Source organism: Nelusetta ayraudi, unplaced genomic scaffold (assembly GCF_046127955.1).
Source record: "Nelusetta ayraudi isolate G7.1 ecotype Tasmania unplaced genomic scaffold, CSIRO-AGI_Nayr_v1 ptg000058l, whole genome shotgun sequence".
NCBI classification, from domain to species: Eukaryota; Metazoa; Chordata; class Actinopteri; order Tetraodontiformes; family Monacanthidae; genus Nelusetta; species Nelusetta ayraudi.
Genome location: NW_027466108.1, coordinates 2742324 through 2756093, shown reverse-complemented (window position 1 = coordinate 2756093; position 13770 = coordinate 2742324). Strand labels below are relative to the sequence as shown.

At 44.1% G+C, this 13770-nt stretch overlaps 2 protein-coding genes and 1 long non-coding RNA gene across 13 annotated transcripts in view; 1 reads left to right on the top strand and 2 right to left on the bottom strand.

The window, feature by feature from the left end:
- Positions 1-4452, bottom strand: part of gapvd1 (GTPase activating protein and VPS9 domains 1) — a 32417-nt gene extending 27965 nt beyond the window's left edge. For 8 of the 10 annotated variants that reach the window (XM_076039104.1, XM_076039109.1, XM_076039108.1 and 5 more), the window contains exon 1: positions 4299-4452. The gene's annotated coding sequence lies outside the window, so the exon portion shown is untranslated. Of the gene's footprint in view, positions 1-284; positions 365-4298 lie in introns of those variants that run through there. The other 2 variants (XM_076039106.1, XM_076039105.1) reach the window with 2 other exon arrangements.
- On the top strand, positions 226-786 carry LOC142897068 (uncharacterized). The gene is made up of 2 exons (XR_012928419.1): positions 226-354; positions 385-786. It is a non-coding gene; the product is annotated as an uncharacterized LOC142897068 (long non-coding RNA).
- Positions 4453-6137: 1685 nt separating the features above from the next.
- Positions 6138-13239, bottom strand: unm_hu7912 (un-named hu7912). Of its 2 annotated transcripts, none has more exons than XM_076039024.1 (2): positions 12994-13239; positions 6138-10699 (listed from the first exon to the last, which is right to left on the bottom strand). In XM_076039024.1, exon 2 carries the CDS (start codon positions 10645-10647, stop codon positions 7441-7443), a length of 3207 nt encoding a protein of 1068 aa, XP_075895139.1. In that variant the 5' UTR covers positions 10648-10699; positions 12994-13239; the 3' UTR covers positions 6138-7440. The 2 variants fall into 2 exon arrangements, with proteins under 2 accessions (XP_075895139.1, XP_075895140.1); XM_076039025.1 differs by having other exon boundaries at positions 12859-12994.
- Between the last annotated feature and the right edge of the window lie 531 nt (positions 13240-13770).

Genomic DNA, 13770 nt, shown 5'->3' with positions numbered 1-13770 from the left:
GAGGGCCGAGTGAACACCTGGCTGGGGGTGAGTCAAGAGCGGTCGCAGTGACGCATCACGGCACTCCAGAAATCTCACACGCACTTCCCGCAGCGTGTCGAGTTTACGTTCGAAACTACGAGCGCGCTACCGGCGCAATTCCACCTTTCGACGAGCGCATTCCTCACATACCTGAGAGGAAGTGAGAGAGCGGCCGGCCCGGCGAGGTTAAGCGCCATTTGCGACGGCACATAAATGCCCCTCCGCTGCCGTGCGGAGGGCTCGCAGTGCGCACGTGCGGCTACCTGGTGAGTCAGTCGCTAAACAGGCTGAGGAAGTCCAAAGCAGAAGAGAAACCGAATGAGAGGCGGTGTGGTGGTGGAGGAGGAGGAGGAGGAGGAGGAGGAGGAGGAGGGTGGCGCCGACAGGCTCCGCAGCGGCCCGAGCAGGTCTGGGACTGCGGCGGCAGAGAGGCAGAGAGAGACAGAGAGACGTTCGCTCCAGAGGTGAGAGGTGAGACGGCCCACTCAGGCCGTGGCGACGACGGCGGATTCGCAGCGCCTACGACGAACGAGCACGAGCAGCTCCAAGCACCCCAGAGCACCCGATGATAAACTCGGAATGCTTTTGTGCGGCAGAAGTGGCAGCGTTTGGAAAACAGCCCTCTCCTCCTACTACATGATATCACACACACACACACACACACACACACACACACACACACACACACACACACACACACACACACACACACACACACACACACACACACACACACACACACACACACACACACACACACACACACACACACACACACACACACACAGCTTTTTATAGACATCCAAAGGATTTCACTTTGTGCTGGAGGTATTCAGGTTTCGAAGCCTACATCCTCTTCTCACTTCCTTTGCAGATAAAGCTGTGCACTTCGTAGCAGCCACGTACAGTGAGGGCGACGTTCCCCCCGCGACACAGCGGCGGCCTCGACTGACGTCCTGTGTGACGAACGCCCTTCCAGATCAACGGCGGTCAGCGTCAAAGCGTCAAAGACAACAGGAGATAATGTTGATTGTTTTGCTCATAGTCACACGGTTGGACGACTGCTCCCTATCATCACTCAGATACGGGCGCTGGTCTGGGTGACCTTCCCTGGTGTACTTCCTTCAGCTTGGGTCAAACGCTGCCCTGAGGGAATGTTTGGCAAAGCTCAATAAAGCTGCAGAGGTGGCAAAGATGAAAGATAACACACGTTAAGACCGCCCCCCTTCATCCATGTTTTTACACCAAATACAATATGAGGGACTAGTAAGACCTGTATGATGTGGTTCTGCTATTTGAAGTTGAGAAAACAGTGTTGACTCCTCTGCTTGTTATCTCTAGCAATTAGGGTGTGAAGTTAATGACGGTTGGGTGGGGGGTGGGGGGTGGGGGGGGTGAGTGAGAGCATAGCAGGTCAACAGGGGAAGAGACACTGCTTGGGGAGTTTTTCACACCCTTAAGCAATTCCATCACAACTTTCGGACAAAATAACCCACGCACATTGACGAAACCGACAATGAAGAACTGCAAAATCTCATTCTGGACGAATAAATGTTAAATTACAACAAACATCAAAAGCAATCGTTAATGGCGACGCACCTGCCACACACACACACACACACAGACTGGCTGTGTCTCAATTCAGGGTCTGCACCCTTCGAAACGAGCATCCTCAGTCTGAAGGAAGTGTTCTTCGAGGACCCGGCCTAGAAGCACGAACCAAACCCTGCCTCCCCGCCCGGTAACCACACGGGACGGTCTAGCCTTCGGCGTATTTCCTCGTTGCGTCACCGCTGTTCCCTCCTGCTGGCCAACCCCGGAAGTGACGTTCATCAAGCTAACCATTGGTTAGCCATCTAACGATGCCGTTGGATGATCAAATAAGGAAAATCCTATGTTAAAAACTGTATATTTCAAGTGAAACTTCAATACTTACATTTGCAAGTCGTGTCTTTGCCAGTACGTGCCGCTAATTTCAGCTGACTTCCCAGGATCCCTTTGCTTGCTGCTGCAAAGCATCGTGGGATACAGAAGTACACGAAGGATAGTAGCGGTGCATCCTTGGAAATCGGCTAAAACAAGGACGCATTCCGAGTACGCATTTGAAGCGTCCTAAGGACTTTTGGGAATTGGGACACGCCTTCTTCCTTTCAAATGCATACTTCAAGGATGCAGACCCTGAATTGAGACACAGCCACTGTTTGTGTGCAATTACAGCTAGATGGCATCCTGGATTGAGATCATCATCACAGGCACAATGACAACAGCGCTGACATTTGTGTGCCATCTACCTCACCTGCAGCCTTTGCTGTTCCCAAAAAGCACCCCTAATTTTGTCCCCAGAGCACAAGATTTGCTCTTTGACCTCACCGTCTCACCATGAGTTCCCTCCCTACCCTGCTATTACCATCATACTGTATGGATGCAGTAAAGACTCATAAACGGCATCCGAGGCAGATTAATGAGGACACAGCTTGAGCTACAGGCGCTGTCATACACTTTGAATGTCACCAGCAGGTTGTCAAACAAATGAGGAAGCGACTTCAGAAGCCGATCAAGTCGCCAAATCCATGGGACAAACATCGACGCTGTCGTCGTCATCAAGTGCCATCACTCACGAAGCACTGCTTTTTGTCTCTCCCCTCAGTGTTGTGACAAAAAGATGAGGTGAATTCTCAGCAACGAATGAGTCATGGCGTTATTATGTAAGGGGCAAGAGTAACACTGCTCAGCCTGTCAGGACTTGACTTTGTAAGCAGAGGGTCTCTGCTCCAAGTCAGTGTGTGGATACCAGTCCACAGAGTGAGGGCCGATATCTGGAGAGGTACCTGATCACCTCCTGTGCCCTAGAGCAAGGCACTGACCTCCTAACTGCTCTGGGGGACAGCCTAGCGAGCTGCATGTGGGCTTAAGAAATGTTTCTATGGGGAAAAAATAAAATTATACCAGCGTAAAAATGCAATTTCCTCTTGGATGGAAAAAATAAAGCATACATACTACATTCTCTCTCTCTCTCTCTCTCTCTCTCTCTCTCTCTCTCTCTCTCTCTCTCTCTCTATATATATATATATATATATATATATATATATATATATATATATATATATATATATATATACATATATATACAGATATATTTTAAAGGCAAAAGACCATAGTTTCAAATTAGGCTAAATCAGTTTTTTTTTTTTATTATAATTATTATTCCAATCATGGCAACAAACAACATTGCAGGGAGTTATCTAAAACTGGTACCTGAATCTGGTTTGTCATAAGAGCAGACATTATTTTAAATGTATTGAGGGAGGGGGGGGACTGCACACTTTCGCTGGAATAACAATTTAAAAGGGGGCTTATTTCAGCTCATTTTCACATTATTCGCTCAAGCCCCTGGTTTGACAATTGTATCCAATCGTAAAAACAGGAAGTATTAAAGTATCTGAAGTATACAGCTGTACTAAACCGTTAAAAAAAATAGCATGTATTTATTGATACAAAAACACAAGCACAAGCTGGTGAATTGACTGTGGTGAAACGAACGGTACAGTAACGTGAAATAATGGCAGGAACTAATTGAACTTTCATAGACAACGGAGGTAGTAAAATATTTAGTGGCACTATGCACTTAACATCCCACAGCCTGGCAAGCCTTTACGTAATAAACGCAATATCGAGATTACTGGTACTGTACTGGTAAAACTGCTTTCATTGGTTCGCTTAGTGGGTGGTGGCACACTTGACACAAAAGTTCGCAGGCTTATAACAACAGTGTCCTTGATTGATGGTGAAGTTATATCGAACATTGAGCCAACGAAGACGCTGCCTGTGCCGACAGACCCAGTCTGGTGACAATAGAGAGGGCTAACTCCCATGGCGGTTTGCTACACAAACTTATGTTACCGCTGGACGTGTTGAGAATCCTAAGCGACAAAACAAAAAGCGATGTAGACCAAAACTGTCTGACGTCACGACAGCTAACAGGGAGCTATGTGGTGAACTGCCACAAGCAGTCGATACAATGGATACATTTCAGTAAGTTAAAGTAAAGAGGTGTCTTCACACGAGTCTGGAAATGCATCGCGGACGGTGAACGGACGAACTTGCCAAGCCAGCGGCGGTACGCTTTCATTTCTCCAAGTTTGCTAACGTCTGCTGCTTCAGCGGGGTAAGCTAACGATAAGCTAGTGTGCTACGATAGCTTAGCTTTGGGCAGCAAGCGCTCTCTGAGCGGCAAAATGAGATCAACAGGACATACGGAACAAAACTTAGCAACTTACCAAACGGAATTAAGATAGGATGGTTATTCACAGTGTCTTTACACAGAGCCGACCATAAGATTTCTCGAATCAGTTGTTTGCTCACTGTTAGCCGTCTCTCACTGGCTTCTGCAGGAGCGAACAGTGCTGTCATTTGCTGTCATCACGAGGAGACCTGCGCAACGCGCATGCGCACTGGCTCGTTCAACCGCGGTGACCGCGCTCTTGGGCAAAACGGGCTAAACCGATTGTTGTTGTTTCTGTCTAGCTCTACACTGATTGAAATGATTTGATCGGTTAGACTATTCGACATTCCTTTTGATTTAAACGTGACGCTGCAGGACTCACTGGAGTTGCATCCATTGCAGGAAACATTGCCCAAGTAAAGTCTAATTTTTCTGATGCCTGTCTGTTGTGATCATGTTATTTTAATCGTTCACTAACATTAAAATAATGTATATTTTCCGTATGTGACTGCAAGAATTGTCCAGTACATTGCGATTATGTTGTGACCTTAAAAAAAGAAAGAAAAAAAAATGTAAGCACTATGCTGTACTTTGACTTGAATCAAAAAATGTTGTTTAGAGTTGTGCTGAATAACGATATCATTAAGTCTCTCATTCTTTATCCCATAGAAACACATTGTAATTGACACATTAAAGTGACTAAATTTCTTTTGTCTCTTGGAGATTGCTGAAACAGCTCCCTGTGATGCTTTTTGCAAAAATTTGTTTCAACTCTTTTTTAAATCTTGACCTGATTTAATGGATGATGTATGAAGACAGGATTTGTTTACTAATGTAGAAGGGTTAAGGCGTTAAGCTCTCGAAACATCTTCGAACTAGAAAATCCAGTCCACTTGCGTCAACTTTACCCTTCTATACTAATGACCTGGACAACTGAGAACCCTTGTATACATAAAGAAAACTAATGTAATTATGAAAACCAACAAACAAAACTTAAAGCATTATAATTATCCTTCTATTTTATGTAGAGTTTGTTTAACAATGCATGTCATGTTTATCTAATGTGTCCTGAAACAACTTTGTCCTTTTCCTGTCATTGCTTATCCTGCACTCAGGGATGTGACAGTGCTGAAGTCTATCTCAGCTATCTTAGGGTGAAAGTAGGACAAGTCGCAATTTCATCACACATTCACACCTTTGGACAATTTGGAGTTGCCAATTAACCTAACATGTATGTCTTTGGACAGTGGGAGGAAGCTGAGGTATCTGGAGAACCCACGCAGACACAAACTCCAGGAATAGAATCTGCAACCCACTGTCTGTAAGGCGACTGTGTTAAACACTGCACTACCACGCAACCATGAAAAAATGAAACCAAGAAATTGATGGTAAGTCCCATAAGTAGCTCTATTATAGTTGAATAGACGGTGTCAGTACAATTAAACAGATCATTAATCTGTTACTAATCTAAATATGGTATTTGAGAGAGCAGATGTACACACACTACTGCAAAACGTAACAGTGAACCGATCAGCAAGTGGAAAAGGTAATGTAGGTATTATTCCACTAGGAGGCAGTCTAATAAAATCAAACACTATCAGTGAGGACTGAACATCATGGAACATTACATCATTGGCAGTCATGAAATAGATAGATAGATAGATAGATAGATAGATAGATAGATAGATAGATAGAAAATGTCTGGCTTTAGTTAAATTTTCTGATTTGATACATCTTTCATTCAACATTTAACAGTATACAAAAATATAATTCAATTAAGCATCTCAAGAAACAAAGACTAGTAAATAATTGTGCTGAAATTGTAGGGTGCATTTTTCTTATTTTCTCCCTTAATCATTGGGATACAGAATATAGTGGAAATAAATAGAAAAGCTTGAAGTTGACTCTTTAAACTCCATTTATTTTATATTTATATATGGGTTATAAACGTCACAAAATATAAAGTTCAGGGAGGTCTTGCACAAAGATATCTATAATCAAGTAAAAGAGCAACCTTAGATTAGTCAACAATGGTAATGGAAGCATGCATATCATCATATATGTGTCCAGTGCTGCAGCTGTGTAAGGAACGTTCTCATTTTATAATTTATGTTTTAGTGCAAACAAGTCTTTGCAGCTCTGAGCTCGTGGGGATTAATTAATGTTAATAATAAAATAGCTTCTTCAGTCTCAATCTTCAATATTAAGGTTGCTCTTTTATTGCATATTGTTATGAACATAATGTGGTATTAGTTTACAATTAGGTATCAAGGTCATTGATGTTCAAATGATCTCATATTCAATAAATATAGAGTCCTCTCACATTTATAATCAAACTGTATCATGTTAACATAATAAATGTATTTCTAGGCAATATTAAAATACCTGAATATAAATAACATGCTTTAAGCAAAATAATTGTTCCTTTACAATAGTAATTCAAACTTAAGTCTAGAGCTGTCAAGCCTTTTCAAGCCTTTAGATATACCTAAATCTTTACATTGCTTTGTGTCATATGCTTTTTTTTTTCTTCTTTTTTGTTTTTTTTGCTGAAGGCCACTTTCAACCAAAGCAGTTAATACAAGAATGACATCAATTCTTGTCACAAGATGAAATAAGACGACCAAAGTATTTTATGATTGGAAAGACTAATAGATGATTTGATTGTACTTCCTGCCTACAAAATAATTGACTTAAGCAACAATTAAAATACTCTCACAACTACTTCAAAAATAATACTTAAATACTTAAATGCAGTTGTAATATTACAGTGGCAATGAGTCGCTATATAATGTGTTGCTGTGACAATTTAGCTCAAAAGTAACTGTGGCTGACAATGAATAACGCCAATTCATTGTGCTTTATACATTCTGTACAGTAGCTGCACAGACTATACATGTTCAATACGTGTTCAGACTTTTGCACCTGGACTGCTTGGTTTGTGCTAGTCGACATGCAGTCTATTTACTGTTTTGAATGTATCACAGTCAAAACTAGCCAAAAGTGTTTACATGTGCGACTGTGTGCAGTGTACAGGAAAAAGGTTGAAACAATAGAAAGTGAGAGACAGAAAGAGATTTGTCACATGTACACGCATATATTTTCACACCATTTTCAGTTTGCTAAACCACACCATATATTTACACTATGTACACCACACGAAGCTGACATCATTATCATTAGGATATGGTGCTAAACTAAATAATATCATCCAGGAGATGAGGTGTACCCACCCAGTCTAGAGTCCTTGGCTCAGATGCAGCCATGATCATGCACATAAACTGTTTCCCTGTTCGCTTATCAATTGGGTAAATTGTAGTGGGAGTAAACCTTTTGTTGCTCTCCACAAACTCACAAAGCTGGGAGTAGATTTTGGGGTACTCGTGGCGAAGGAAGACTCCTCTGGTCCTGAGCTCACGCTGGATATTGACAAAGCACACCTCTCTGGCTTTTCTGCCCTCTTCCCCCTCCATATCAATGTCTGGTGTGCCTGGAGGCGGAGTGAGGATGAGAGTTTCCATTTCATTCTCTTTCTTGAGCACCTTTTTGTCAGGGCTTGAGGAGGCCAAGGATACCTTTGCATATTTTCTAACTGTTGGTGCTTGAACCCTTGGTGAAGGTCTGTTAGGCACTAGTTCACCAACAGCTACAGATACATTCAAAAGAAAACATTCATTGGGGTCATACTCATTCCCTGCCAGCTGCAACTCCTTGCAGTATTCACCAAGGTTGTCCTTAAAGCCATCAAGCTCTCTAAGAGATAAATATGTGGGAGACATGAGAAGGCTCTCAAGCCCAACTAGCAGGAAATTTTCAGTTGTCTCTGGATTAGCAAACCCCAAAAAGAGAACACCTCTCCCTCTAGAGAGGTAGCCTGTTTTTGCAATCCGAGAGAAGGCTTTATGGATGTCTGAATTCTCTCTGCAAAACTTAAGTGTGTGTCGACACACACTGTTAACACGGCCATAAAGACAGGTTTCTTTGTGAATCTCCCAATCATCCCTGCGACAATTTCGCGAGCAGTAAAAGGTGTAGCAACTGTGACATGACTTAAAGTAAAGGCAAGCGTTGAACATGACCTCAGTCCGTTTGCACTTCTTGTTGGCACACACCATAATGTCATCTTCATCAGTGCTATGGTCTGGAGAACCTTCCTCTGCACTCCTTGGAATGGCGTCGCATCCACTATCTGGGTCTCTCATAGTGTCAGGGCTGGATTTCGAAGAAGGGAGTTGAGTGTTCAAACAACCTGTGTTTTCAAGCCCAGATGATTCTCTGTCTTTGTCATCATCCTCAATGATCAGTTGTTTCAGCTGATCTAGAAGGTCTTCACTCGACTTTCTACTAGTTGGTGGTTTGTAATCAACAACCAGATCAGCCAAAAGTTCATCGAGTTGTTCAAGACTCTGCTGGAGAGAGAAGTTGTTGTGTTTTCTGTCCTTGCTCATGCTCACCATGTTTGATGACTGCTTCTGATGAGTTAGTTTAGGAGACGGGGTTTTCTCACCATCCAATGTTCCCCAACTGACAGAGTGCACTTCCTTGTTGTTGCACGTATTCAGGTCATTGTCTGTGATGGTGATCTCAGGAGTCACAAACCATTGGCCACTCTTGGCATTCCTCCACGGACTGCTTGAGCCTCTTTCTAATGAGTTTTCAGAGAGTGAGAGGGCCGCGTAGCGCCGTGGTGAGCTTGAGAGATTGAGTATAACAGGCTGAGTTGTCACGTCAGATGGTGCCCCTTGCCTAGCTTGGTAGAAAAGGTTCTCATAGCTACGCCCTCGAGCCACAGATTGCTCTCTTTCATGCCGTGGATAAAGTATATTGTCCCAAGACTTTGAGTGGTTTTTGACATCTGCCCCTAATCTACTTGTCTCTGCAAAGCTGTGACTATACCATGGTGGCACACTGAGCTCTTGCCTCAGTCTTGGTGGTGTGAGTTGAGAGGACTGGTTAGAGTAACCAGATATACTAGAGCGATACCAATCATCTGAAAAGGCCTGGGATAGTCTAGGACGTCGACGGCCCTCTGTGTGATACGGTCTTGATGGGAAGTACTCCTCTGGAGTATTGTATGGTTTTGAATAAAACAACCTTGAATTGGCTGTATGATAAGGGTTGAAACGACTCTCCTCACCGTAGTAAGATCTTGATAATGGTGTCTGTGAGTAGTATGAGCCAGCCTCACTAGTAGAGTAAGGCCTGTTATAGGCAGAGTGTGCTGGATCTCGGTTGGAAAGGTGGTCTGTGTAATATGACCTGACAGGAAGTGTGTGTACCCATCGAGTCCTTGGGTCATACTGACTGGTCATTGTACTACCATGACTGGTTAGACTGGAGCGGTCATCCTGAAAGTATGTTCTAGAGCAGGGATGAACTGGAAAATGAACAGGGTCCTCTGTGTAGAAAAATTTGGTTGGTATGTTTGGGTTTGAGTAAGCTCTTTGATCTTGACTCAGATATGGTACTGTTGGTGATGGCATTCTATGAATGTCCAGATGCTGGTAAGAGATAGGTGACATGCTGGCATAGTGGTATCCATGTCTAAAGTCTCCACTGTAGCATTCACTAGCAGTGGGCGTAGGTGATGAGCCCATCTGCCGTGGTGTGTAGAAACCTCTGCTGCTGGCCTGAGAGTATCTCTGCCATGGATGCTCATTCCGTAAACTTGGAACATGCCTGGATGTGTGCTGCAGCACTGCAGCATCTGGTTTGATGTCCACACGACACCGAACGTGAGGGGTTGCGGTGGGTTTGCCTGGTTTGTCTTGTTTATCCTCCTCAAAACAGTCAGAGACAAATAGGGGAGAGTGAGGCTGGAGTTTGATAGGATGCACATCATTTAAAAAGGCTTTGTTAGAGGTGTATGATTCACGAGTTTCAGCAGTTCTAGGTGTCTCTGATGAAGCTTTAGGTCCATCCCTCCCCTTCCTTGTGCCAGGGGGTGAAACTGAGATGGGCACAGGGGTGAGAGTGGCCTTAATTCTTGGAGCACTTTTAGATCTTGTTCTTTTTTTAGTGTCTGCCCAGGTAAGATGACTGGGCTTGTCCTGGGGGTTGTGCTGCAGCTGAAACTGCCTGGTGTTGAACAGATCCGGAGAAGAAAAGCGAAGGTGCCCTGGTTGATCTAGTCCATTCCACGCTGGGTCTTTGTTTAAGGTCGGCTGCTCAGCTCTTTTATAAGGATACTCCATTGTGGCAGAAATTGACTGGGGGTCATCTAGTGACTCAATGTAGTCAAAGCTGCGGCAGTGTCTTTTGTTGATGATTTCTGGTTTGTCAATCATGTTCAGGTCACACTGCCCAGAGGAATGTAGAGAAACAGAGGGGTCAGCAAGGGGATTTAGAGTAAAGTCCCGATAAAGAGTGGATGCCAGCAAATCAGGCGGATGCGTCCGTGTCATCTTAAAGGAACTTTAATGCCCTCCATTCAGTGTGATTTGAGATCCACACAGCCTGTGGACAGAAAGACAGAAATGGAATTAATGTTGGAATGTAAAAATGTCATTCCAATTTCAGTTCCAAAAGGTTTTGAGAGTTGCATGGATCAGTCCTTTGAAAAGCTGACGCTCATTTAGATACATAGAACAATACTTTACTGCAAGAACTTTCTTTTGAAATTTCAGTTCTTGTAATTACATTTAACAGAGGCACCATCGACAATTGAATACTGTCTATGATAAGTCTAAATCTAGACAGTGTTTGAAATAAAAGTGCTAATGTTACTTAATGTTTGGTAGTTGCCAATTTTCCTAATTCTTTTCAATGGCCTAAGGAAAGAGGTAAAATCACCTCTTTTTTCAAATAATCCCTTGATTCATTGCAAATGTTATAATTATTACGATGTAACATAATAATAAAATAGACATAAAGTTTGAATTAACAATGATTAAGTAGTTCAAATAATGATGTGTTATACATGGTTGAAATTAAACTAAAAATGCATTGTTACTAAGAATCACTGTTTGACATTTTATAAATAAATCATGTAGCTATAACTGCTAAACATCTTTTTAGGACCAGTTTTAGTATTTTGGGGGATATTATCATGGTTAAACGCAATATAATTCAACAATGGATCTACGTGTGACACACAGGTTTTTGTTGTCTGTTTTTTTGGCACCGACCAACGAACTAACCCTGAGCTACCATCTGTTCATCATGAAGGGGTGGACTGACCAGCCATTTCAACAACACACCCAAATATAATGTTTACGCTCGGCCAACATCAACACACAAAATGAACCGCGTTGCAGGAATTAAGATTCACTCAAAATTTACAAGACAGGCATATATAAATGTTGGATTTTTTTTTTGCAATGTGAAAATTTAGAAGATTCTACTTATGTATAGCTTTCAATATCATTTTAGTACTCGCTAGGATGAGAATTCTGCACATTTATTATAGCTTGCAAAATAAAATAAAGAAATTCTTAGAATGTTTTGGATTTGGGGGATCTGCAAAGTATGTTGCAAACTGTACGTTTACTGGTTGATCCATCAGGTTGATGGCTGAATTAACTTAATCGATTACTAAAATTGTAGGTACTGTAGATGCTGTATGGCTTCAATGTAATGTCTGAAAATGCATTAAAACAGTCATCTCAAGGCCACAGCAGGAATCTGCAGTGGCCTTGAGATGCATTCTTGAATTTCTCATTTTGCAGGTGGATAGAAATGGATTGTAAGAAAAAACAAAGGGAGAACAGTCATTGTCTCAGTGAGCTACACACATTTATACATTAATGTGTACAAACAGTAGCCTCCACAACTGTTAAATGAAACACGGCAGAGCTATGATTCAATACCAACATGACTGCACAGACCTGTCACATGAGATTAATTAAACATGTCTAGATAAACACTGACATAACATTTTTGAGTTCCTGTTGATTATTTAAAACGTCCCTCTAAATAATAAAGCAAGAGATACCTTTTATAGCAGATGACATAACACTTCCACTAACGAAACACCTTCTTAGACTCATCGCCAAGGTCTGAGCATGGTCTGTTATTCAATAAGGGGATGGGGGGGGGCACCAGTGTTTCTAGCTAAACCTACATGCCACTTACTGTCTCCATGGCTACAGCACATAGCAGAGGAACCATGAAACACTGCCGGAGTAGAACAGACAGGGCAGAACAGGCTGAAACCACGGATTCACGCTCAATATGAATCGCTTTAATATTGCCTGTGTGCGCAAGATCCATCCAGGACTTCATATCGACCTCGCCGGAGGAAGACCACTGATTTAACAGCTCCTCCACGCAGCTGAGGGCTGTGTTATCCTGTTGCTGTGCGTGTAATAAATCGAGCTTTGCCCTCTCGCAGGATTAGTGACTCCCGTGTGCTAAAAAAACAAACAAACAAACAAACTCGCAAGACATTGCTCTCGCCTTAGGCGCGCTTTCTCCCCCCAAAAACAAATGCGGTTGCAGAATCAGAAGACACCCTCCCCGCCGGAGCCATTCGGCCTGGGAACATTGTCAGTCTTGCTCTGACGGCGCTCCAAGCATTCGCCTGTTTTATTTTGGTGCTGCGGTGCGGACGGCCTCCCCTCCTCCCCATCCGTCCAACCATCCATCCATCCATCCATCCACGCGCCGAGGCTGACCTGATGCCTTCGAGTCCTGGGTGACACCGTTTGGCGGAGGAATACGTGGGAAAGCGGCCGGTGTTCAGGACGTCGGCTGGAAGTTCGGCTAAGTTTCCAAATGTTGACATCGAGCGTGCGCTGGAGGGGCCTTACCGTTTCGGATGCGGTGGGCATACTGACGCGGCAGCCTGGATTCCGCCCCCTCTTCTACTCCCCAGCTAGCGCCGTCGTCACGCCTGCCGCACCTGCCGGGGCCGAGTCGTCCTTCGTGCCGCCCCCCATCACACCGCCGTCCGCCTGGCAGGCTGCTCGAGACTCTCCGAGGGGCTGTCTGTCTTTTTTTTTTGTGTGTGTGTGAGTGTGTGTGCGTGCTCGCCGCGCGTATATGTACGTGTGCGTGTGGAGTTCGTGGGACGCGCGATGGTGGGAGAGAGAGGGGGGGAAAGGGAGGTGTGTCCGAGCCTGCGCGCCTCCGGAGGCGTGGCCGTGCTTGTTTTGCACGGCGAGGGAGGGAGCGGGTTGGTCGGGGGCGTTGGAGGGAAGCGAGTGGGGCGGGGGCGGGGAGGGCTGCTCGCTCCTGGAGCGCCACTGCGGTCTCTCTCTCGCTCTCTCTCTCACACACACACACACGCACACTTGCTCGGTTCGGCTCACTTGCTCGGTTCGGCTCTGAATATGGATCTCTGAGGAGATGGTCTCTTCCGACTGAGATTTCGGTTGTTTGCACACCCTGCAGGCCGAGCTGGTTTAAGAAGTCGAGAGGCAAAGCAAGTCTGACATTCACATTTTTCTAGAAAGTGCGCAGGACCGTGCCATTTTCCACACTTTACACAGCAGTGCCCCCCCCCCCCCCCCCCCTCCCCTTGTTAGACATAAGGAAGAGCAGCAGTCGTCTGTCATTACCAATCTTTTTTTTTTTTTAAATGCATA

Coding starts and splice junctions, on each gene's coding strand:
- unm_hu7912 (XM_076039024.1), bottom strand. CDS start 10,647: ATGACACGGACGCATCCGCCTGATTTGCTGGCATCCACTCTTTATCGG.